Source organism: Erithacus rubecula (genome assembly GCF_903797595.1).
Source record: "Erithacus rubecula genome assembly, chromosome: 14".
Lineage (NCBI taxonomy): Eukaryota > Metazoa > Chordata > Aves > Passeriformes > Muscicapidae > Erithacus > Erithacus rubecula.
The window spans coordinates 8,950,139-8,976,452 of NC_136666.1; the positions used below are offsets into that span (position 1 = coordinate 8,950,139).

The following is a 26,314-nucleotide window of genomic DNA, read 5'->3' on the forward strand; positions in this document are numbered from 1 at the left end:
CTCAATCAACAACATTTAATAGCATCTCTCCTCTTTTAGCAGAAAAGCAGAACTTCATTCCTTTCTGGCAGATTAACACAAAGCCTGCCTATAAGGCTGGTCCCAAAACCCTCATCTGAAACAGGAAAAGCTCTGGCAGGAGCAAACCCAAGTGAGACAGACCCTTGCTGAAGCATCCCAAAACCCAACACGGATTCCAGATTCCCTGTTGGGATGCACTTCAGAGGAAGTGACTTTTTTTGCAGCAACCTGACCACAGTGAGTTCAGCAGAACTTAAATCAATGCCTTTACCTGTACATATCAAAAGGTAGGAGAGTGCCTTGCTTTACCCTTACAGCCTCAGCTTTAATATGCCAGAGTGGAGCACGTGTGCTCTGCTGATGAGGGGTTTTGGCACATGCTGACATCTCATTAACTCCAACACCACCTCAACAGACAGCAGCAGCTGAAAGGCATTACTTGAAATCTTTAAGCAGAAAGAATAAGCCCAAATTGCTCCTAAAACACCAGCAGCATAATTAATTTAGACAGAAAAAAAACATAGTGAAGACAATATGTTTTGTTCTTAAGAACTAAATAACAATATTTTAAAAAGGGAAGAAATAGCTAAAATCCTGCTGCCCTGCAGCAGGAGGGTGGAATGGGATTTCTGCAGACATTCAGATGTAAAAGGCTGTATCTAATTTCAATTTCTATCACAATTCCTTAGATCAAGGGAAATGGAGAACAAACAGGATATAGAAGAATTAATACTCCTTAAATATAATTAAAGCATAAACCAAAATAAAATAATAAAAACAGAGAGAAAGAAAATTAAATAATGGTTAAAACAGCTAAGAAGATTATTACTGGAAAATTCAGCAATATTTCCTCTCTTTGTCCCATGCAGAGGGACAGACCTGAGCAGGATACTCAGAAAAACACTCAGCAGCCCAAAAGGCATGAAGTCTCATTACCAAACACTGCAACCAATTTAATTCCAGGCTGAGAAACTTGTCAAGAAGGCAGAAGCTCTTTAAATCTGTAAAGACTTTTCCCTTTATATGCACATATATGCATAAAACTTGTACTTGTTGTCCTGCCTGGTGTGAAGAATAAATTAATAAACCTAACTTTAAATGCATAGTGAAAAATCAAAAGAAAAAATATTTGAGAGGCTAAATGATAGTGGAATCAAGAGGATGAAGCAGTTGGTCTATAAAAACAAATCATGCTGAACTACCTTCAATGCCTTATTTTCCCCTGATTGAATTACAAAATTAGTCAGTGAAGACTGCAATATATTTGATAATATCTCAGAGAAAAACTTTCTTGAAAAATTAATTCAAACTAGCTTAAATATGAGCACTTTCATACTAATATAACAGTCAATTTGATTTACAGTGCTCTCCTCTTCTAGTGCCAGTCTGGGTGGCAAAACTATGGCAGAGCTTTAAGCCAGCCTACATGGCAATGTGTCTGTTTAAGGGATCAGGTGGGACCATCACAATGTCTGAAGCCACACAGAAGTGGGAAAATCAAGATGTAAACTTCAAAAAAACTCAAATAAAAACAAATTTTGGTGATAAATCATCAATTTACTTGATGATGATGGGAGGCAGGAACCTGGAAAACAGTTAATGCTGAGATGGGCTGGTAGTGACCACAGGCTGCAAATGGGTTATGAGCCTGCAGGGGAGCAGGACAATGGGACCATGCTCTGCACAGGGAGGAGGGGACCCCATCCAGCACTGGGACCAAACCCTCAACCCTTCTGGGTGCAGGGACAGGAGACTCTGACACATCAGGGAGCTCCAGCAATGGGCAACAACTAAAAAATGTGATGGTGGTGCTGGAAGGACTGGGCTGGGATGAAGGAAGGTTTGTATCTGTGCCCTTTTTTTAGCACTGCAGGAAGAGCCAGCTGCAACGGCCCCAGGGATGAACAGCCAGGGGGATGGGATGTAAAATCATGTCATGAGTTAAATTAACAGACTGAGCAGCTCTTGGGCAGCAGCCTGCTCTGCCCTGGGTCCAGCCCCAGAGCACCTTTGGTGACCAGCACAACCCAGATCCTCCTGACAGGTCTCTCAGCCAGTTCGCCAGCACTGCACCCTACCAGCACAAGGAATATCCCTGAATGCCAGGAAAAGGTGCACAGAGGCTCCTGAGCAAGAGATAAGGAGACATGGCCAGCATCTCCTGCATTGCTGCACAGCCTAGGAGAAGCAGAAATCCATCCATCAGGATGAGGATCTCCAGGTCCAATTCCCATCTCTCCTCTGCATGGTGACAAAGATCTCAGCCCCAGGGCAGCAGTGTGTTACCTGCCCCCCCCCAGTGCCAGCTCCACTTAGTGTAATGATTATTAAGCCCTGACAGCAGATATGGAACCAATGGACACAGCTCCATTGGCACCGCGCCCACAGGTTTTCATTACCCATCTGGAAAATTTGGGATGTCACAGGAGTTTTTAGAGCACTGGGATGAAATCATCTTGTCAGCAACAAAAAGACCACTTCTCCCTTATCCTGATCACAGCAGCTGTCTCAGCACTGCAGGAGAGGAGGACAAGGATGAGCTGAGGAGCCCCTCCAGCACTGCCCACCCTAGAGCTGCTGTGGCACCAGCATCTCAGCCCCTGCCACGTGAACCACACTATGAAAAAAAAAAAAATACAGAGTGGAGGAAAACAATGTTCTTCCTCTCATACTAATTCACAGCCTCTTGTCTGACTCTTAACAATTTGTTAGGCTGGGAAGAGCTTGCAGTTTGCTGGGGAGGTTGAAGCACGAGCTAGTGTGGAGAGAAGGAGATGGAGGTTCTTACAAGTTGTTCACATGGAATGAGAAGCAAGGCAAAGAGTTTCTAATTCAAAATCCAAGTAGACATATCCCTTTCCTTTGCTGCAACTGTATGATTTTTCACCCTCTGCAGTTTTTGACACTGCTTTAGAGTAACATTGAAAGCAGATGTGGCAAAACCACCGGCCCAGAGACTGTGCTTCTAAATGGGCATCTGATCCAACATGGCTTTCTCACATTTTTGATAGGGAAAACCCCTTGCTGGTAAAAAAGTCAGGTCTGTCAGCAAGATCCAAGGGCAGCCAGCAGAGCCACAAAACCTCCCCAACATGAAGGTGCATGAGTTGCTGGGCTGCAGTGTGAGGGTCCTCATGTGAAACACTCTCAGAAGAGGCTGGTAACTCCTGCAGGTGCAGGACCAAAGCAGTGAAGTAAAGCTCTCCTGGAGCTACCAGGTTCCAGCAGATACAGGGAGCAGAGGGGCTGTGGGACACAGAAGATGCCCAGCTCCAAGCCCTTCTCCTGTCACAAGCCTGAGAGCAGGGGGAGATCCTGCAGCACAGCCTGAATGTGCAGCACAGCACATTGACAGCTGATAACTAGGCTGGGATGGGGTTTTTTGGGTGTACTGGGCATCATTCCCAGCATGGTGCCCCTCCATCACCCTGACAGCAGCCATGTCTCATACACATGGTACAAAGAAAGACCTGTGGCCAGTTTGAGTGACCTGAGTCCCTTTCTTGAACCACAAGACAGGTTCAGGCTAACAGACTCTCTTCTACTACATTATCCAAGGCCATAGCATAAACTGAAGACCACTGTCCCAAACAGAAGCTGGATTACATCCCTTGTGCCTCAGACACAAAATATGAGACTCCAAATGTGATTTATTTCTCCTGTGCACAAAATACTACCCAGCTGCTTTTGTGTACAGGCATTATCTTCTGGTCCATTGATTTTTAATAGCATGGTTGTAGATTGAAATTAGATGCCTGAGCATCCCACTTCCATCAACAGATGCTAAATACTGGTGCTGCTGATGGAGGTTTTTGGAACTCTCCTGGACATAGACAGACTCTCTATTGCACCACAAGAGATAGAACTTGGAGATGGAACAAGCCCATTAGATCATCAGATGCTCCAATGCTCTCTTCAATTTGCTTCCCCAGTGCTTTTGCCAGTCAAAGCTTGAACAGCCCAGGTGACAGCTCTTATCCATTCCCTTGGGAGTTTATTCCACTGCCTCCAAATTTCTAGGCACTCCTTCAAGCACACTCATGCCAAATTCAAAACCAAGCAGCACTTTTTCTTCTCTCCATTTGCCTTTATAGCTGCCAAAGGTTTCCCTTGCCAATCCTGCATTTACATTGCAGTCACCTGTCCCTTGACACAGTGCAAAGTTCTCCTGCTCCAGGGTTTAAGGACAGAGTGACAGATCTCTGCATCCCTGGCTAAATACCAAATAAAGGAACCACAATCCTACAGCAAATCATGAGGAGGGAGAGGTGATAAACTCAGAGACATTGTCCCAGAGTACCACTTATCACCATTGGCAGCAGCAAAATCTTTTTCAAAGATTAACTGGACAAGTGCAGTACAGAAAAACCACAACTAAAATATTAATTAAAGTCCTTTAGTTCTTTCAACACTGCCCTGCACCTTATTAAAGCCACATCAAAGTTAGCATTCAGTTGTCTGGTTGTTGGCTGCCTGCAGAGAGGCACACAAGAGTGCACAGGACAAAAGGTTTGTGGAGATGGTGGGTCTGCATCAGACTTAGTCATATTGGTTAAACAAGATAGTTTATCCTGCTGCTGTATGTAGTACCTGTTCTGGAGATCACAGAATCATTCTGGCTCTGTGCTGTCATTCCAGCACCTCTCCCTAAAGCAAAGCCATGTGAGCAGAGACAGACACCAAGAGAGCCAGTAGCAAGCAGAGGCTGGAGCCATGGAGGCAAGGAAAGGGCAGGCAGGAGCACCAGTGCTGTGGAGAGGAGCTGTGAGGATTAGCACCCCCTGCATGGTCCTTTGGGGGGCTGCTGAGCTGACTGAGCCTGGGCAGTCTCACAGCTGTGGCAAAGATGGGTGCAAGCTGCTGGATGAGGATTTGGGGCAATTTGGTTGCTCTTGATGGTGAGTAGGTGAAGGATATCTTCCCAACCCCATGGTCCAAGGGAAGCAGCCATTCTCACCCTCTCACTCCTACAGGTCTACACAGAGGCAGAAGCCACCATGGTGCTACAAGGAGCATCCCCAACACTGCCAATTGCTAATGCTTTGCTGGGGGAAAAGCTGATGCTCTGAGGCTGGCAAAAGGACACTTCAATTAAAAAAAAAAATAAAAATAATAAATGCCATGCTCTTTCCAGCACCTCAGCTGATGCAGAATCACAGGTAAGATGAGGGTCACTCGTGAAGCTTTTAACACCACAAGGTGAGAAGTGTTTGTGCAAGTCAGTGAGGAGACACTGCTGATGTTGAGCTGCCCTGGGCAAACCCCAGCTCTGCCATGGGGCTCCCTCAGGACAGGAGCTGCAGCCAGGGTGGAGCACCTGGCCAAGGACTGGAGCAAACCCAGACATCCTGAGTGAGAGAGGTCATGCACAGGGAGGAAGAGCCTGCAGGAATAAGGTGTGAAGCAGGCTTGGGGCTTCTTGGGTCACCTGAACACCACCGATTTTTTTCTGCTTTCAGCAGTGGCCTAAAAAAGACACCTGGGTTTTGTAAAAGCAACCAAAATAAATAATGGCTGGTCAGTGCACTTTACATTTCCTTTATAAATAACCTATTAATACTTCTGGGAGTGGGAAAATGTTTTATTTCTAGATCTAAATAAATCCTGACCTTTTGCTAACTATTTCTCCTGCAGGGTCATTCAATGCACCTGTCCAGCCAAGGGTGGCTCCCTGCTCCTTCAGACAGCTCCATAGACACTGTGACCCTTCCAAGCCCTCACCAGAGCAACACCACCTGGGGCTGATGGACAAGGGCTGCAAGCATTTACCTGCTGGAGTGAGAATGGATGAGCCTTTGCAAGGAGGAGCAGCAGAAGCCTGTCACAGTCACACACCTCAGGGAACAGGTGGGATCTCTCAAAGGTTTGCCAAGTAACCCAGGGCTTCATAGCAGCTCTCCCTTGCTGCCACCCTCCCAGTTACAGACTGCATGGCACAGCAGAGGGTGAGACACTTGCCATAGAACCATTAAAGCTGGAAAAGACCTCTAAGATCATTAATTCCAACCATTAATCTAGCACTCACTTCTACCACTATACATAATTGCCACATCCACATGGTTTTTTAATGCTTCCAGGGACAGTGATTTCACCCCTTCCTTGAGCAGCCAGTTCCAATGCACAACCACACTGCCAGTGAAGAAATTTTCCTAATATCCAATCTAAACCTCCCATGGTGCAACTTGAGGCCGTGTCCTCTTGACCTGTTGCATGTTACTTGGGAGAAGGGACTGACACTGACCTCCACCTGTCCACAACTTACTTCCAGGTAGCCATAGAAAGCAATATTCAGCATCTCAAAGAGTTTTATGCTTTATCACCTTGAAGGCATTAAATAAATAAACATAAAAATAGCACAGCTTGCACTTGAGCAGAGTATAAACAGGTATTTATAGAAGGAAGCCCCAGTGAAACCACATGCCCTTTCAATCCACTTCCCAGGCAAATAAACCCTGGTAATATTGAGGAGTAGAAGTCTATCAAGGGTATTTGCAAACAAGCTGAAGGATACCAGCAAGGAGAACCCCTGAATTCCATCAGTCCCTGAATTCCACGCAGCGACTCTTTTTCAGGGGGCTCAGCACATCTCACACCCAGCTCAAAGAACACAGCAGCAATGGGTTCCCATTTCCAGTCCACTGCTCTGGAGAGCCACACATCCCCAAATCCCTGTAATTAGCTGTGGCTGCTGATGTATGGCTGTTTCTCTCCTGTAGCTGTGCCAGACTGATAGTACTTTGCTCTTTCTTCCTGCTCCCACTACATGGCAGGCACCCAGGAGGAAGGAATGAAAGGGCCCTGATCACAGATTTCTCCTGAGCAGCTAACCCTTGATGTGCAGGCTCTCCAAGCTGCAGAGGGATTGTCCATGCCTATGGACAACAGATAATCAGTGGGGGGAAATAAAATCAGTGTATGATTATAGCCAGGCTTGGCCAAGGCAACATAGGACAGAATTAAGCCTCATCTGAAAGGCAAGTCATGGGTCTGACATATATATAAAAATATACATATATATATACTTCCCCTCCCCCCCCACTTTGAATCTGTAGCAATAATTGCATAATGAAAGAGGGGAAAAAATATATTAAAAACCCAAGTCAACAAAAGCAAAAAGCCAGGCACCCAAGATATCTTTGCATGAGCTGCTCCTCCTGATTTAGAACTCTGGAATTGTTCTGCAATCAACACAGTGGACAGTAACCATCTGTTTATGGAAAAAAATGTTAATGGCCCCCAATCATAATCAAATAGGCAACTGCTTTAAGTACCTTTTAACTAACACTAAATTACAATGGAACAGCTCTGCAAGTATTTCTGACATCCACATGCACATCAGCAGTGCCAGCATTTTGATCAGGGCTATTAGAGCAAATATCAAATAAACTGATAGCTATGGGATTCCTCAACACTACAGAAAGCATGGGCAGTATTTGTTTAATGTTCATTCCATTCTCCCCTACCTCCTTGCTGTTTCTGCTTATTCAGAAAGAAAACACACACATGCATGTACACACACGTACACACCACCCACCACAGCAGAAGCCTGATCTCTGTGTTCCATATGAAGTCTCCAATGGCCAGAAAGGCTTGAGGCATTTTTCTCAGCAGGACATCATCTGACTTGTCATTCTATTAGGTTCTATTACTTCCATGATCCCTGTAAAGGCATCTGTAAGTGCTTTTCCCTCTCCTCTGGGTGCAACTGGCCAGCACATCCAGAAGCTGCAGCACAGAAAGGGGAAACCCAGGCAGACAGAGCTGTGCACACACACCTGCATGTGTGCAGAGAGGCAGCATGATCACACACATTATTTCTTTAGGAAATCAGATTAAAAACCAACCAACTCTTCACCAGCTGTAACCAAGTCTGAACCATTAGCTGGCACTGGCTCCACTCAAGAAAGAAAAACCTTGTTTGGACAATGGAAGTAATTTTTAATCTTAGAGCCTGGAAAACAGTTAATCTCAGCAAAACTACTGCTCTTGTCTCTCGATTTTCTCTAGCACCTTTCTCTGCATATCTCAGTAACTCTGTTTGGTTTTTATTCAAGCTGTGCATCACCAAGAATACCTCACATAGATATCCATGAGCACACGTCCTTCATCCCGAGGCACTTGCCAATGTAACAGAAAACAAGTAAAAGGGAAATATATTTCAGTCCATCAACTTAAGTATTTACAGTCTCTATCACTGTGCCATCCAAATTTTTGTATGCCCCACATCTTCTCTGTGCCATTATTACTCTTTCATGAAATTTAATTTTTCTTAGTCCTGGGACTTGCATGCAGCTTTTTTATTATACTACAAAATTTCATTTCCTGTCATCTGCTCTGAGATTAAACTTGGATTGGAAGACACTGTTTACAAGGGTTGCAGTGACAAGCCTGCCCGCAGGAGGTGAGGTGTAAAGCTCTTTGGGGCAGTCAGGGAATGCCAGACACTGGTCCCAGAGCTGGAGCAAGTAGTGACTGAGAGCAGGATATCGGGCTCCTTATTCCCATGTGGCCTGCCTCATCCAAAAAAGAAAACACACCCCTTTGGGACACAGAGTAAACCAAAAGACTCCAAATTTCAATTTCTTGCTTGGTAAGACACTTTTCTTTTTCCCACACTAATACAAGGCTTTAAAAAGCATCCCAGCCCCTCCTCTGCATACAACATCCTTCAGCAAGTGGTTGCATTTCTTCAACGAGTCTCAGCTTTACCATTCACTTTCCCCAGTGGTTTTTCCTCCCCTGCCTCTCTGTTGCTCTGCCACACCATTTCTGACAAAAAGGAGCTTTGTTTGCCCTTTCCCTGCCGCCTCACCAGCGATCCCTGGCTCCCCACAGCCTGCCCTGCTCCAGCAGCCAAAGCTGACAGACACACAGAAAGGGGATTTGACCTGTGCTGCTCTCCAGAGGGAGCAGGGGAGGCGAGAGGGGTGGCCCAGAGCCAGGCTGGGCAAGCCCAGCATCACAGCAGCTCTCAAAGGAGCTTTTGTTGGTGCCCAGCCTTGCTGCTGGGGGATCACTGACCAGCTCTGCCTCTGCTGCTCTGCTCCAAGGCTGTGCTGCCAGCCAGAAGAAGATAAAGGTGCACACACCATCCCTTCAGACTCATCTCCCAGCACATATCCCTCAAGTCACAATGACTATATTCCCAGCAAAAGTAGCTGGAGTGTTGGACACTCAGCAACCTGGTGAGCAACCCAGCAGGTTGGCCCAGGGAACCTTCCAACCCAGTGGGACATCCAGCTTTGTCAGTCCACGTCCACCTCTCTCTAGGAAATAAACCATCTGCTCAGCACTAGGAGAAGCAGAAGGAAAAAGATGTACTCAGAAAGACTCATGAGGTGCTTTAGGTAACATGTCCAACACAAGCACACAATGTTCTGCATCTGACAAAATCAACAGGAAAAACCTGCTCCTGCAGGCCTGCCAAGCTGGGATTTCAACAACAAGTGGCAAGATATCAGCTGGCAACAAACAGCTCCTGAATCAGGGATGTATTTGCCCAAAAAGACTCAGGGTTTGGATTTATTTTTTCCTTAGTAAATGATAACGCACTGGATGCCATATAGGATGCCTCCTGCTCAAGAGTTAACTTAGCAGAGCAGAGTTTGGGCAGTGTGAGTAGCCTATGGTGGTGCCTATGACAACTGTGACTGAATAATCACCCTGGTTTTGAAGATGTCTTCTGTCAACACCGTTTCTCCAAGCAAAGCCAATAAAACTTGTAGAATCTTTGCAGAGTTGTGGTTTCATATCAGAACTGGAAGAAACACAGCATGATGAGGAGGAAACCAGACTTTTCTAGCTAAACAATTTTTTCTCTGTGAAACTTCACACACAAGGGCCCATCATGGCACCCCACTGGTTTCTGGGAATGCAGAATATCCACTGACATACTTATCCAAACACCTCTAAGCACATACACACATCTGTTCACCACGACTCATTACTCACATTAGGCTCACTTTGCTCTTCTTTGATTCTTCCACTAGAGTCAGATGTTACTTTTCCTTTTCATATTTGTATCTCAAAGCTCCATCAGTGGCACATGCCCAAGCACTTCCAAAGTGTTCTGACAAATCCCTCCAGAAAGCACATAACATCATCCCAGTTTTACAGATGGGGAAATGAGAGCAGAGACAGAGGTTAAGACAGCTAATTGCCTATGGCCACTAAGTGAGTCAGTAGAGGAGCTGGGAATTGATCCCAGGAACCATGTCTTCCATTCCTCTACTCCACCCACCAGTCAGTACACTCCACCAGATGGTTCTTATCATTGGACATATGGACTAAATATTCCTAAGTTGGTGTAGAAGATTCACTATTTAATTAAATGTCCTGTCTTCTATCTCCATTGGATGCATAGGAGAAACTCCAGCCAGAACCCCATCTGGACCCACTCAGGAAATGTCTGCGTGAAGAAAACAAAGCCCAAGGCAAGTGCAGAGAACATTCCCAAACCTATCAACCTGCCCTGCAGCACAGACCACAGCAAGGCCAGGAAATAGGCTGTGGCTCAGGAGCCTTGGGAGAAGCTTGTGTTTGTCAAAGCCTGGCTTCAAACAATGCATGCATGAGCCACCAGTTAGGCTGGGAACTACTCTGTCATGTGAAGCCTCTTCCTCCAGCCTTCACTGGGCACCACCAACGCTGCCCAGCTGGAGGTACCAGCAGAGTCACAAAAAGCAGATGGCACAGAATTATCTACTGGCATTGGCTGTGTCACATCACAGAGCTGGTGTTGGTAGGACAGAGACCAGTTCTTCCTGGCAAACATCAAACGCTGTCTCACTTTGCTATCACTATCAGTGACACTTGAAATAAATTTCTAAAGTCATTATTCATGACACAGAGGAGAAAATCTTCCATCAGAGAGCCATCAGAAAGAGACCTTCCACAACACTGTCTTCCCAGTGTGGACATAAAGTGACAGCAGCATCTCAGTCCCCACTCACAGACAGGCACAGAGTGGCTGCACCTGCCTTCCCAACAGAACTCAAACCAGTTTTACATTCATCTGTGCCCCTGCACACCCAGGCTCTGCAGCCAGTGCAGGGGAAGCCTGTGCACCACCAGGTCCACAAAGATTTCACCCAAGACCATGCTGTCCTGAACACACTGCAGGGCTGGAGGGAGCAGGCTCAAAGCTCTCATGGACAACCTGTAGATGCAGTTACATGCTCAAAAGGAGCACAAATCCACATTTCTTCCCACAGAAGCTCCTACAGGAGAGAACCACCAGCCTGCTTGTCTCCATTACTCTCTCAACAAGCAGAAGAGCACTGAAGTCCCTTGAGAAGGCTCTACCTTGTAGGAATAAAGCCACACCACCTTTGCATGTGTGCTCTAAGAGCTGGGCAATCCTGGCAGGTGCCTCCTGCTCAGGGACAGTGGCTGCACCTACCTTTCATCCCAAACTTGGACCGCCGGCCATACTTGTTGATCATAATAAAGAGGACGACCAAGAGGACACAAGCAAAAGCTGCCAGCCCAACTGCTATGGAAACCTGCAAGGAAAAAGCCTTAGAGTCAACATAGAGGAGTTTAGGAGTCTAAATCTGAAATACAGCACCTCCTTGCCAATTTAACCTTTCTATAGGTTCACACCATCTGCTGCAGCCCTGTGGATAGCAGCTATGGAGGAAAACACAAGCTAAAGCAGCAGGCCCTGGCACAGCTTGGAGGCATTACAGACTTTTTGCAAGACTGGGAGGTCTGGGATCTTCCCATCAGTGGTGCTGTTCTGACACCAGTTTTCCCCAGCCTCTCACTCCCTATATCTGCAGGGAAAACAGATCTCTGCTCCAATGTCTGGGCTCTCCCTTCACTGCATCACGTCCCAAGCCCCCATTTCTGACATCACCTCTTTGCCACGACATCACAACACTAAAGCTATTCAAAGCTCAGCTGAGAACACAATTCTGCCTCCATCCAAACATCCCTCAGGACAGAGTGAGGGAAAATAACACAACACAAAGCAAAAACAGAAGAAATTAAGTAAGAGTTTTTCCCTGTAGAACATCTGAGTTTTTCAAAAGCCTCCAACAGTTCCCTATTTATTGTAATTTTACTAGTAAATATTTATACTACAACAATGTCCATGTCCTTCACTGGAGCTGTAGTTCCACTGTGGCAGTGTACAAGCAAGGAAAGAAAACCTCTTTGCCCTAAAGGGTTTACAATCCCAGGCTTATTAAAATATTTATGAATATTTATTCCTTCAAGTCTTTGCTCAAAATACTTTTATTGCTTTGATGTAAACAACAATTTCTCTGGCATGTGTCCAATTGTTCTATACTAGGTCTTGTGATGCATTTAGACTTTTCTTCCTTTTACAAAACTATATTCTGCTATAATAGAAAATATATCACTTAACCAAGAAGAAGTAATTTCATTTTGTAGTCCTTTTCCCTGTTCTTGGTATATTTGTTATGATATTTTAAAATTTTTATTTTACCACACTCTATTTTCATTCCCAGCTTTTTTTCCTGTGCTTTATATTTAATAATCAGTGTACATTATTACTCCAGCCTCACTGTTCAAAGCTTCCACTTCAGTTAAAAAAGGTTTTCTGTTAGATGAGACTGAAAACGGGGTAGATTGAGTTTTGCTTATTCTGTTGACACCTTCTGGATTTCAGTTTCTTAAAACTTTCACAAAATTAGAACAATTGTGTAACATGCTAATTTTTTTTCTTCTAATACTTATGCACACTTTTTTTTCCTGCCAGGATTCTGCAGAAGAAAGACATTGCTGAGATGTGATAAGCCCTAGACTTACTTTCCTTTTTCATTTTAGGCATGTCCTGCACAGCAGGAGAGAGGGCAAACAGACATTGACAGAATTGAACCAAACTAAACCCAGGTCCCTCACCAGGGTAAGCTTAACAGATCAATAACAGTCCAAAACACACAATTTCCTGTTTGTTTGTTCTCTGGGTGCTACTTTTTTAGAGTGAGAATTCCTGACCCTGTCAGCAGAGACTTCACAGGATGCCTTGTTTTCAAAGAGCTCCCTGGTTCCACACTGCAGACCCAAGAGGAGCAGATGGTTTGTGTCAGTATTTTACCTGCCTGACACAAGCCACAAAATCCTTCTCAAAACAGCAGAGAAATACAAATACTGAGTCGTCAATAACAAGGAATGAATCCAAAGCAGTTCTGTAGAGAAGAGACCAGGACTCACCCCAAAAGTGTCCTCCTCTGGTTTGTGGGTCACAGTGATTGGTGGGGTGGGACTCACTTCATAATCACCGACTGAAACCAAAGCACCAAAGACAGAAAATTCAGTGTGGCTCCCATGGGACTCCCAAGGCACCAGCACATGCCAACAGCAGTGCCTGGCCTCATGAAACTCAGTTCACCCCTAAAAGAAGCTGCAACTCTCTGTTTCAGAAGGCACAAATCAAGCACCAGAGAGTTCCCTGTGCACATCAGCAGAGAAAACACAGACCAGCACTATGCTGATGTTGTTCCAGCCTCACAAATGGGAAATATTTGAGTGCCTGGTGTCCTGGAATAGGTTCCCACCACCCCTGAGCCCTCTTCTTAGTTTTCAGAAATCTATGGAGCTAAGTGGGGTTAAAACACAACTGACTCCAGCAAAACTTGATCTGAAGAAACAGTAAATTGAATGCTTTTTGTGGTGTGTGGTGGATAATGTGTTTTGGTGGGGGTGGAGGGAAAAATCTGTTAAAGAAACATGACAGGATTGAGTCCTGCTTCTCATCCCAGCCCACACCAGAGAGATGTTATTGTTGGGGACAGCCCAGCCTACATGAAATAAAGCTCCCTTCTGCTACACCACATCTAACCATCATTTCCTTTATAGGACCTTCTTTGGGAAACCACTAGAGACAGATGAACATCTCCTGGTCTCATGGGATTACCAAGGTGATCACAAGCTCCCCAGCAATCTTGTTCATGAACAGCGAAGCCAGGGCTTTGTGCAACCTCCACAGCCTGATTCTGGCTTCCTCACTTTTGCTGTGTAAATCACAGAGGGGAAGGGGAAATGACAGAAGCAAACCAGCCACAGTATTCAAAAGGCAAGGAGACACTTACTTGAGACAAAGTTGTCTGTACTCTCTGTGGAAAGGACAAAGAGAGAAGCAATACAGTTAGCAGCACAGCAAAGGGAGAGAGGTATCCTTCCCCACCCACTTCAGATTCACCCACCACCCCAAAGAGCCCATAGGGGTCCCAACCTTTCATATTTTTTTTGCTCTTGGGCAACTGTTCCTGGAAATTGCAGCCCATGTGCCAGCAGGACATGCTGGAGGTGAGGGTGGAGAACCTTGAGCTGAAAGAGGAGGGGAGGGATACTATTGTGAGGCCAAAATGGAGAACAAGCAGCACTTTTGAATGATTGTTAAACAGCCCTGCTTTCAGCAGGTGAGCCAAGCTCAACAGACACACAGGGCTCTGCAGGATGGAGGTGAGGGGAGAGAAACAGATTTTACCCTGCATTGCAGTGTGCACCCATGGATAAAATCCTTCAAGGATGAGGACCAGCTGCCATGGAGGGGAGCCCAGCTTGGGGCTGGGAGTCAGAGGATCCCTCCTCTGATCTGCTTTCCAGAGCCACTCAGAACAGCTGATAGCTTTGAGCTGGACACAGAGGCTGTGGCTGTCCAAGAGCTGCCTCTTGCCTGAGACAACCACAGTGAGCTGAGCCTGCTGGCTGCTCCAGTCTATTCAGCAAAGCTCCTTCAGCTGCAGAGGTGGCTCAGACCCCATCCAGTGAGCTCTAAAGCCCTTGGTGACACTCAGTTTACACAGAGTGAGAATCACGTCAGCTTCCAATTCACTCACCCATGTAAGAACTGAGCTGATATTAACTGCAGTTTACACAGCTTCGCTGGCACAGGGCTCCTGGAAGGATGCTGGAACACTCACACTGGAGCATGGGTGAGGTTTGGGAGGGGAGTGTAAAACAAACCCCAGGTGACAAACACAGCTTTCCAAACCAGGGCAAAAAAAAAACCTGAATAAATATTTTGTTTTAAGTCAAGCAGATGAGTAATCTTCCTTGGCTTTTTCTAACCAGAGGGGGGAAAAGGAGGAAAAAAAATATTTTATTTGGAGACTTTTTCATCTCTATTTAGGCAGTCTAGTCATAAAATTATTGCTGCTTCTACATTTTCCCCTTTCTATTTTTCTCTGTTGGACTAAGCAAATTCAACAGGAATGCACAAAAGGAATTTTTTTCCAGTAAGCCCTATTTTTCCAAGCATAAAAAATAGCCAAGAAATTTCAGCCAACTTGAGTTCTGTGAGAAGTTCCCAAAGAACTGAACACTCATCACAGGTACATTAACCTTTGTGGATTAAATAAGGAGTTGGTAGCCTGTGGCAGTGATACCAATGACAACAAGCAATGGGATTTTTAGAGGAAATGACAAATGTGTCCTGAGAGCCACTGCCCTGCAGCATCAGAGAAAAGGCAGACATGGCATGGAGCTTACATGTCCCAGACCCCAGCTTCTGACAGCACCTTGCTTCTTTCAGCCTGGAAAGCAGAGTGTGGCCATTTACAAAGAGAGGGTTTTGACCAGGGAGTTCTAAAATACATGGTCATAGGTCCTTTTCTATGCTGACAAAGTCTTTCAGGCACTGTGCTCTCATTAATTAATTAAGACTAATAATCTCACCCTGGGTTGTGACAGCAAAGCTCTTGCACCTGTGAATTGCTGTAAGCAACAAGGGGCTTGAATGAGCTGGAGAACCTTCAATGTGTGGCATTTTCTGAAGGAATCTACCTTCAAATGGGAAATTATAAACGTCAGCTGCAGTGAATGTATGTGTCAGCTGTGGTAGTGGACAAAGCAACAAGCTTCAAGGAAAGTAAATTACATCCTGCATTGGGCTGACAGGGTCTGCCAGGGTGAGGAATGGCTTGGGACTTTGGATCAGAAGAAATAAAGGAAATGGGTCAGCTCCTGCAGAGAGATGGCTCAGGGTCAGAAAGCACCCCACACCAACAGCACACAGGCATGGCTGGAGCTGCATTCACATGGGCAACATTTTACATGCATTCACAGAACCCCATTCTCCCAGAGCCTCGAACACAAGATGCTCTGCAAACATCAATGTGCTTTCCCACACCACAGCATGGCTCAGATCCCTTTCCAAAATCAGCTCTCCAGAGCAGCATATCTGCCTCCCTTTCCTGCAGGTCCAGCACCTACTTAGGAGCTGCCCACGTTTCACAGATGGGGAAATTGAGTCACAAAGGTGGGACCTGACAGAGCTGAGACTGCAAACCTGTGCGGCTCTCCTCACCCACCCACATTTGATAAGCTCTTCTGCCCTGACAGAAGGAAACACAAATAGGGCAGATAGTCAGACAGGGCAGCATCCTTGAAGTCCAAATACAAATTTTCCACTCCCATCCATATCAGCTCATTTGTTCAATTGTCAGATCTTCAAGGCAGAGATTTGAGTTTGCATTTATGATATTTGACCTGCGGGAAAACTCTGTGTACATATATGGTGTGATATAAATAATAAATGAGAGTACCGTTGGTATTTTGCTATATTTAGCAAACGCCCTATTTTGCTGGATTTTCTTGGGCTGCAGGGGCCAATTTAGAGCTGCCACTTTCTCATGGCATCATTCCTGAAGGCAGCACAGATCTTAACTCCATGATGGCCAGCATGGTGTTCCACTGTCAGGGAGCAGACCAAGATGCTCTCATAGAGCAGAGAGGCCACCACAAAAGTCTCTACAGCACTTCCCAGAGATGGATCTTCATGTCCTCAAAGGCTTTTTTTTATTTTTTGCACTTAAGTTGTGAATCACCAGGGAGTACAACAGGGAATTCCAAGCAATCAGTTAAGAAATCCCGACAAACTGATGCAAAGTGACTAATTGAGCTGTCGCATTTTTTGTAGCCCTGTCATCCTGGAATTGCACATATTGCATTGGAAAAGAAAACAATCCTGACACCCCTGCATCCAGCTTTAATCATTTCACAAATGCAAGCTAGAAGTAAAAAAACCAAAAGGGACAGGCTGCATCACTTCAAAGCCTTTTCCTTTCTACAGCTTATGACTACCACACAGCAGAACATTTTCTCTGGAAAAAATATCAGCAATGTCTTTGGGGCACCCAAAAGGAGATCCAAATAATTGGTCAAACTTACATCCTATTCCTATTGAAGATCCTAAAAGATTTGTAAAATAAAAAAATAAATACACTGCAGAATATGCTACGAAATAAAATTATCTCAAGCAGTTAGCATCTCTCCCAGCATTAAAGAGTTCATATGACACCAAAGTACACTTGTGTAGGAAAATCATACTGGTCAGAAGAAGAGGCTGCCAGGGGTCACCTCTTCCAACCTGATGTTCAGGCAAAGCTAACACGGCTTGTTCAAGGCCTTGTTGAGGTGCAAGGATTACTGGCAGGGCCATATGAGATAAACTGAATAGCCTACCTGGAAAAGGCTTTTCAAGGAAGTGTCCTTTGATAGTCTGGTTGGCTGAGCCCAGCTGGTTGGTAGCCACAATGGTGTAGTTGCCATTGTTGTAGTGAGTGGGTTTGTTGAAGAGCAGGCAGCCCTCAGACACTTCCCCTTGCTGGTAGAACTCCATGCGGATGATCTCGGTCTCCCGGAGCACCTGGCCATTGTGCAGCCAGTGCAGGGTGGGAGCTGGGTTCCCGTGCACTGCAAAGGCAATGCAGTGGTCCATGTGCAGCACTGGCTCCTCCAGAGTAAGGATGCGAGGGGGATCTAGCAGAGAGAAACATGGCAGGCTCACAGCAACCTCCACCCAATGGCACCACGCTGTGCACCACGGAAACTATGAGCACTGGAAAACTCCACAATCACTGGCTCCTTCTACTCTTCCCATGGATGTTCGTAAAGAAGCAGCGCTGTCACCAGAACCACTCCACCCTCCCTAGAAGGAAGGTCTGAGCCTTGGCCAGGCCTCTTGGCCTTCCAAACAGGGGTATAAATTAAAGGCAGGGATGGAAATTTCACCAGAAGCAATTAAGCTTGAACTGTCCTGTCCACACATCTCCTTCCCCCAAGGGATCCCAGGGAGACTGCCTGTCCTCGTTAAGGAGGACACGGTGACGTAGCACTGTTTCATTACACATGTGCAAGGTGCCTGTGGGAGCTCTCAGTCACACCAAGAAATTCTGGATTGTACAGCTGTGGAAGCAAACATCCCTCAGAGACTGTCTGTCCTTAGGGGCTTTGACTGCCTGAATATCCCAAAGGAGATCTCACTCGCCGAACAGCCTCCAGGGGTGTTTTAATTAAAGGGAGTAGAGTGGGAGAGGGATAAAAAAAGCAGAAACTCCACCTGCAATTTATTGCATATGCATTGTCTTCCCCTTGGGACGCACCAAGAATTCAAATGTTGCTCTGCTATAGCTTCTGAAACCCCATTTACAACGCCTACACCTAAGGTCCCAAACCCCAAGGCTGGCAAGGTCTGAACTAGAAGAACAAGTTTTGTGCAAAGATACATGACACAAAGATGCATGTCTCCCCTAAAACTCTCCTTTTCCTGCTACCATCCAGCTGCAAAGACAATCCATTTGGCATCCACGAGGAAGAAGACCAACATACCAAACTGCACCCATCTTTGTGAAAAATGACAGTGAATTTTTAAATCAGTGAAGGTGACAGAAGAGAAGAAGGTGCAGAGCTGGTTGGAGCTCAGCAAGATTCTCCCACCAGCCCATCTACCCTGAACCACAGAGTCGTGTCCCAGCCACCCTCACTCGTTCGCCCAGATCCGCATGTGGCTTGTTCATATCCTCCTGGCAAGGGGGATTGAAAACAGGCAGCCACCTACACTCAAACCCAGATCTTTTCAGTGTGAAATTACAGCCTGAGTGATGGCTCTGTGCAACAAGAGCAAGGGGAGCAGAAACTGTCAGCAGCTTAGAGGATTTCATGGGGGGAAATAGGCATGGCATAGTGCTGTTTAAGGTGTGGAGGAACAGATGCTGAAACACCTTGCAAAAAATACCCTGGTCTGGCCTGCTGACCAGTCAGCTCTGAGCTGGGCTGAACTTTAATTACCTCCATCCTTCAATCCATCAATAGCACTTATTGGAAGGAAGATGAAAGTAGTAAAAGCATCACACAGCATGCATGGGTTTAAAAAGAGTAGCCCAGAACCCCACAAGGCTCTCTGTACTACATGGCAAGGTTGGGGGTGTAGATTTTCAAACTAGAGTAAGGGCAAATATTACAGACACAGCAAAATACAGCAAATCTCAGCTACTTGAGACCACAAAGCTGTGTAAACTTCCTTTTAAGGTCAGGGTTTTGTTATATTAGAAAGCACAAAGAAAGTTGAGCTACTTACAGATAAAAGTGAACAGTTCAAATTTGACATGTGTGCCTTTATATGAAATTTTCAGTTTGTAGGACCTGACCTGAGAGGAAACACTAACACCCCTGAAATTAGTGGCAAATTTTAAGCTATCTTTAGCAAGGGTGCTGCCATTGAACCCCTCACATAGCATTCAAAGAAACTTTGCATTTGTTAAGAGATTTTTAGTCCCTCTATGCCTTTCCTTTAGTCTATTGAATCTTCCAAGACACAGGCAGGAAATAGGCACCACCACCATTGTGGCACTGCTGTTACTTCCCTGCTCTTGTGCTCATTTCTGGATTAATGGAAGCATATCAGGAAAGCAAAATTTCAGACATTTGAAAGAGAGAGCTGTGTGAGGATTCACCTCCATCTCACTGTGCTCAGCTCCTCCTAATCTTCACCCTACAAAACCAGTGTAACACAGGTAGCAAGTCGCTCTACATTCAGTTCCCAGGGCAGCCCCTCTGGGCTCTGCATGGACAAGGTCTCTGCACTGGTACTTACAGTAGACAGTGAGCAGCACACTGGCATTGCTCATCCCCACCACGTTCTCAGCAATGCAGGTAAGCAGGAATCCATTGTCCTCGCTGGTGACGTTCACCAAGGTCAAATTGATGGCGTGAACATTGGTCCAGTTGAGGTTGGTCTAAAAATCCCAGAGAGAAACACAGACAGAAATTGGTATCTGGCGGCTCCTTTCCTCCCCTCTACAACCCCCAGAAAAGGAGGATCACAGTTTCCATGTGAGGAGGTCTCCAAAATCCAAAGACAGCTGGGATCTGGGTGAAGGGAGGCATTTCCTCCCTTGATCAAACACACCACACCTTGTAAGAGGAAATACTGGGGAAAGACATGGCATTGTAGCACTGATAAGCATGGCCAGCCTCTAGAAAATCTTACTTAGCTATTGCAAAGAGGTAGTTTCACTGGAGTTCCATCAGAGGATATAAGTTAACTCAATCAGCAAGCACTGAGCTCTGAAGCTCTCTCATCTTCACCTACCTGCCATACAGACAAAAGGTTTTGCTCCCTTCTGGGAGCCCCCAGCTTGTCACATGGGCAGAGCACGGTTTCAGCTTTCCTTTGCATACAACAATTTCTCCTTTCTCACACCATCTACCCAACCCTCTGCCCTGCATGCATGGACCTGGGAAACCCTGGCAGCTGCTTTGCTCTTGCCACACTGGGCACAGGCAGCACTGAGGTGCTGCAGCCCTTACCTGGTGGGTGTTGATGGAGTGGAGCTCGGCCACTGTCCAGTCCACGTCGGGCAGCGGCGATCCTGAGCCATTGCAGGTGATGACAGCGTTCTCCCCTTCCCGCACCGTCAGGTTCACGTGGCTCACACTGATCTCAGGAAGGTCTAGAGGAGCCAAAAAAACCACTCAGAATTTCTGCAGCCAGTCCACAGAGTGTGTGGACCCAAATCCCACCAAGCTGTTTTCCAAATCAGCCTCCAGCACCTTGAGATGAGTAGCATGAGGCAGTACAATGGCCCTACCAAGAAATGGAGGGGTGCTGGAGACAGGGGAAAATGTAGACACTGGAGATGTGCCAGCTGAGCAGACCGTCTCTTCAGCTTTGAATCCAAAAGTTGCTGCCCAGTTCTGGCCACTCTTCCTCTCACACAATCCCCATACCCATCTCTCTACTCCCAGAGAAGCTGCTCATAAGAGCAGTCAGCTGGGATGAGAAAACTGTATGTACTGGGAGAGGATCCAAGGCATCCCCACCCCCAGGGACAAGGCACAGAGCACTCAGCATTCCAGGTGAAGAAATTGGGGCTCTAATTTATAACAATCAAGAAAAGATGACCAAGGATGTGTCCTCATAGTAACTGCAGCTCTCCTAATAGAAGGTGCCCTTGTTCTTCCTCAGTGGGAGCAGAGGGATTCACTGATTTATGGTGGCTCTGATTTACACCAGTTTTACTCCATGCCACAGGCACCAAGTATCCTTGCAATGTGAAACAAGACAGTGCTGGTTGCAAGAAGGCCAAATAGTCTTGAACAGGAGAGGTTTTCAGAAGCCAATTCAGTCAGCAGGGCAGGAAGAACTCACCAGTGGTCCCACTGTAGGGCAGCAGAACCCATCATGCCAAGGTAAAGTCATGGATGGGGACACACACCCTTTCATGGGCATCAGAGTGACACCAGGAAGGAGGAGCATTGTACAGATTAGGGGGATGCCAGAAGAAAGAAAGCAGCAGTCAAGACCTGGCAAAGCTGCATAGGTGGCAGGAATAGTGCAGAGGGAGATGGGAAGGACATGCATGGTCTTCTCCAGGCTGAGTTTGTATCAAACATGGCCACACCAAGCCATGCCTGCCCTCAGCACCAAAGGACAAGGATAAATGTGGTGTCCTTACAACATCCCTGGAGTCTTAATGCTGGAACAGAAAGAATCCTCTGGAGGAAATCAGACTGCTGTGGCTCCCTGCCCTTCCAGGAGTTTTCATGGTCAGAGGAGGTGCTTACCCTGCACACCAACACATTTTTGCTCCCAAATGAGTACCCTGCTGTCCCCTGCAGTCTTATGCCACCACTGATGGAGCCTTGTCTCCTCCTCTCCCTGATCCCTAAGGATTTTTTTGTTGTTGTTTAATCCTTGCAGTTTCTTCAACCCGTGTGGGGCTGAAATTACAGCACTCTCAAATCTTTTTAGTTCATCCACACGAAGGCACACTTTGGACAATTTCCAGAGCTTAAAGGGACAGTGTGAACTTTGGGAAAAAAAATAAACTAACCAGCAAAACAACAAAAAAACAAGTCATGCAAATCCAAATGTGCATGCTGTTTGTCTAATACTGTCTACAAGTAACAAGCTCAAATCCCTGATACAGAGGATGATTATAAAAAAATAAATCTAGTTTTCCTCCCTTTTTCAACCTGTGAATTTGACATCTGCTTGTGTACAGACAGTTTAATTGCTCCGTGGAAGGTACATCTTTTTTTCCTTTCTCTACAAGGGATGCTTTCCAGTAATAGCAATAGCAGAGCAAAACCTGACACCAAACAGGCAGCTGATGGTGTGAACAAGGTGAAGGAAAAAGGGATAACTATTGAACATGCTTCGTGTTGCTCCTGGGGCTGCTGGACTCTTTTAAACATCAGCAGGAAATAGAAAGAGATATAAAGTCACTTCTGGCTCTTCCCTACAGATACAGGATTTCAATTGAAAAATAAAACAAAAGAAAATGAATAGAGGCACATATTTCCTCAGAGTAATTACAAAAGATTCAGTGTCAGTGTCTTTTAACAATATGCTGCTTCTAGAATTCGTTAGGCACAGGAAGATCTACATGAAACAGCTCTTTTCAAGACATCACACAGACTCACTACAGACACTTTGTCAAGCAGCAGCATTGCAGTGAAGAAAATGCCTCAAATCACCCAATATCTTTCATAAGCACATTAATAGCAGCCTCACATTTACCCAGATATTCTATTTTTAATCTAAAAAACTATCCCAACCAGCTTCAACCTTCTTGTTCTCAACCACATGGTGGGATCCTGCTACATCAGGTTCCCAAAATAGCTGAACCTGAGGTGCTGGATTGGACAGGGATCCCTCCTGGCCTCCCTCGTGTCCAGCCCAGGGATCCTTACCACACTGAGTGATGTTCATCTCCTTCAAAGTGATGATGGCTGCATCCATGGTCATGCAGTAGAGATCCTGGTACTGCAGGTTTGCCTCACCCTTCTCCTGCCACAGCTGGATCCAGCGGATGTCACAGCTGCAGTTAAAGAGGTTCCTCTCTAGTCTCCTGCAGGCAGAGAGAGGTGAGAAAGGATGGTGGGATGGGGAAGGATGAACAGAGCTGTCACCTGGCTCTGGAGTCCCCAAGGAGGACAGCCACCATGCTGTAAGAGCTAAAGGAGAATCTTCTCCATGTTATCCACCTGGAGTCTTCTGGCACTAATTATTCCTGTCTTTGCCACAGAACACATCCATGTGTTCTCACAGTCTCCTTCATGAGTGCACACAAGGTTTTACAAGACCTGCACTACTGTGGCTTGATCCCACTGTCACCCAGACACCCAAAAGAGTCACCTGTCAGCAAAGGAGCAGATAGCTCTCTACTGCCCTAAAATACTGATTTCCACCTTCAAATCCTACTTCAGTGATGATCCTAGACTCTGCTGGGCAAAGCACAACTCAAGCCCCCACAAGCACTCAGAAAAGCTGGCAGCTCTTCTCCCAAGTCCTTTGTACAAACACAGGCTCCTGGTGACCCAGAACACAAGCTAATGTGCAGTGGAACATGCATTTTAATCAAATCAATCAGCACTGTGCTGAGACCTTGCTGACCTGGCCAGGAGAAATGGAGAAAAGCACTGCCTTTAATGTACTTCATTTAAACCACACTTACACATAGTTTATATACCAGGAATGTTTATTATAATTGATTTTCCAACCTACTAACCATTTCATTTACATTTTTAAAGCTCTGCAGGTCTCTGTGGACATGCAAGAAGGGCAAGTTCCAAGCAGGGAGAAGATCCCAGTGCTCGTCCAGGACTGAGTTGCCAAAGCTGGTTGCAATGATAATTTGAGCAAAACTAGGAGATACAGCCTGAACAAACAAAATATCTCCTCACACAACTGTAAAGCAAAGAAAGTTGGGCTCAGCAGAGCCAGCAGTGCCAAAGATGAGTTCAGTCACCCCAAAGCAGAAGGGCATCTCCAAAGGTCAAACCATTGTTTCACGTGATATCCAGATCCCCCATCATACAGGGGAAAGCTTTTTTCCTGCTCTGTTCCATGTGTTACTGAAAAATTCATGCTTGCTTTTACAAAATTAATTTCACTGACTAACAGGATTTGGAAACAACCTTCCAAACATCTGCAGCTGCTGTTTTGTCAATACAGTGCTGCAAAGGAAAGAACTGAAGGGGTCTTCTAGTTGCACCCAGGGTTGCTAAACCTGAACCCTAATGATGCCATTTTGCATTTTCAAATACATCAAGATGTCATCTGACCTTTTTTTTTTTTCAGAGCTTAACACTGAGTTAAGCTTCACTCTGTGGCTTTTCATTAGTTCATTTCTTTCCCACCAAAAGCACATAAACCTCTGTGACACAGGTACAAGGCTCAGACAAGCAACTCAAAGGCCAAAGAACTAAATTTAACAGACCAGAGCAGATTAGCACAGTGATTTGGTGGGACTTGAGTGATGAGACATTCCCTGTGTGCTCTGACAGGTACTGCCAGGGCTTTGCACAGCCTTTCCATCCTCTTCTACACAGACATGAATCTCCTTCTCAGGACCTCCCCAGAATCACTGACACCAACAGGACATGGGATGGCACATGGGTAAGGGATGGCAGATCAGGTAGCTGAGGATGTACCCCGGGACCTGGCAGGGAGCTGGGGGAGCTCAGATGCAATGGGGGAGAAATTCTGCTCCGCTGCAAATACCCTCAAAAAACAAGGCTGCTGGGAGAGCTGCTGTCCTAGCACTTAAGGGCAGCTCTGTAAGTAATAGACAGCAGCTTTCCCTGCCCATTGCTAATTCATGAAGGGCCATGAATAATACAGGAGCCACAGGCTTCAGGGCAGAACTTCCCCACAACCTGCCCCAACACCAGCCATGTAACTGGCTCGAATCGAGACCCCCAGAGGGGCTTTTGCACAAATTAACTCCCATCATGGGCTGGATGTGCTGAGTGCCAGGGGCAGCTGGCACAGCTCTGCAGGCACAAGGGGCACATGTATGCACCCATTGTCCCTAAAATGTGCTGCTACAGCATTCCCAACATGAGGAAAATACCCTTGCCATGCCAGCCAGGTCTCCAGAGAGGTGCATTGGGAATTCCACACTCACACTGTCCTAAACCTGCCCAAAAACCTGGACTTCCAATTCTCTCCTCAGACCCCTTCCCTTGCAGGCACCATTAGGAGATACAGCTGCTTCCAAACTCTTCCTCTCACTTTTCTGTAGCACACCTCCACTACCTACAACCCTCTGCCTGTGGACATGGATGAACCTTCTCTTCCTGCAGGAAGGAGAAACACCTTGGGGACCACAAGGTGTCTTTTGGGTAAAACACTGTTGGACCAGAGGACACTGCCATGTGCTTCAGACCATAGGTGCTGCAGCACTCCAGTGAGAATTAAGGCAAGAGGTACTTTGTGAGACACATCCAGCACAATTTACTCCTGGTATGAACAAACCAACCCAAAGGGCATTTTTTGCATGCAGGCTGCAATTGTTGCCAAAGCATCACTTGACTGCAGGCACTCAGGAGCTGTGCACACCCCCACACCTTCTTCAGCCCTCCTGAAAGCTTAAAATGCCTGTGAGAAATAGCAAATATCACAGCTGCAAGGGAGATGGGCTCTCTGCACCAGCAGGGCTGTTTTGTCACTCAAGGAGTTCATCCAAAAAGGGGCTGAACCTGCACCTGAGACACAGCCATCCACCAGCACCATAAGCAGAGAGCAATAGTAGGGTAGGCAGGACTCAGGGCACAGCCCCTTCCCTAAATAGGCACACTGTGTTTGGGAAGGAGGAAAACTGGGGCAATCATGCCATGAGCTGTCATTTGATAGGACAATGGCCCATCAGAGCTGAAACCCTAGAGCCATGCAGACATCAAGTCAACTCTTCAACAAATGTGATGCTGCTGGTGCCTGGTTGAGCCCAGCTTTGCTTCCTGCAGAGAGCTGTACCCACTATCTTCCAAAACTGCCTGGACAGCCTTCACCAGGGTGGACCAGTGTGGGAGACAGATGCCATCAACACTCCAGTGTGTTCTGGAACAGACAGGGACTTCACACACCCAAACAGTTTTTTCCAGACTAGGCAGCTAAATGAGACACATGCCCTGTCCCATGCCTCCCCACTCATCAGCTAAAGCAAAGCTGTCTGCAGCTAAAACCTCTCAGAGGGCAGCAGAGATCCTTGCCACACTTCTCCTGTCTGTTTCAATTCACATAAAATTCCTG

The 26,314-nt window shown here is 46.2% G+C and overlaps 1 protein-coding gene across 3 annotated transcripts in view; it reads right to left on the reverse strand.

Annotated features, from left to right (window-relative positions):
- NTRK3 (neurotrophic receptor tyrosine kinase 3) overlaps positions 1-26,314 on the reverse strand; it is a 203,061-nt gene that overhangs the window by 119,046 nt on the left and 57,701 nt on the right. For all 3 annotated transcript variants that reach the window (XM_079317834.1, XM_079317835.1, XM_079317836.1), the window contains exons 5-11: positions 22,972-23,129; positions 20,584-20,726; positions 19,868-20,009; positions 17,458-17,754; positions 14,082-14,105; positions 13,204-13,274; positions 11,423-11,525 (exon numbers count right to left, since the gene is read on the reverse strand). In XM_079317834.1, the coding sequence (XP_079173960.1) occupies positions 11,423-11,525; positions 13,204-13,274; positions 14,082-14,105; positions 17,458-17,754; positions 19,868-20,009; positions 20,584-20,726; positions 22,972-23,129 (938 nt within the window). The remainder of the gene's footprint in view (positions 1-11,422; positions 11,526-13,203; positions 13,275-14,081; positions 14,106-17,457; positions 17,755-19,867; positions 20,010-20,583; positions 20,727-22,971; positions 23,130-26,314) is intronic.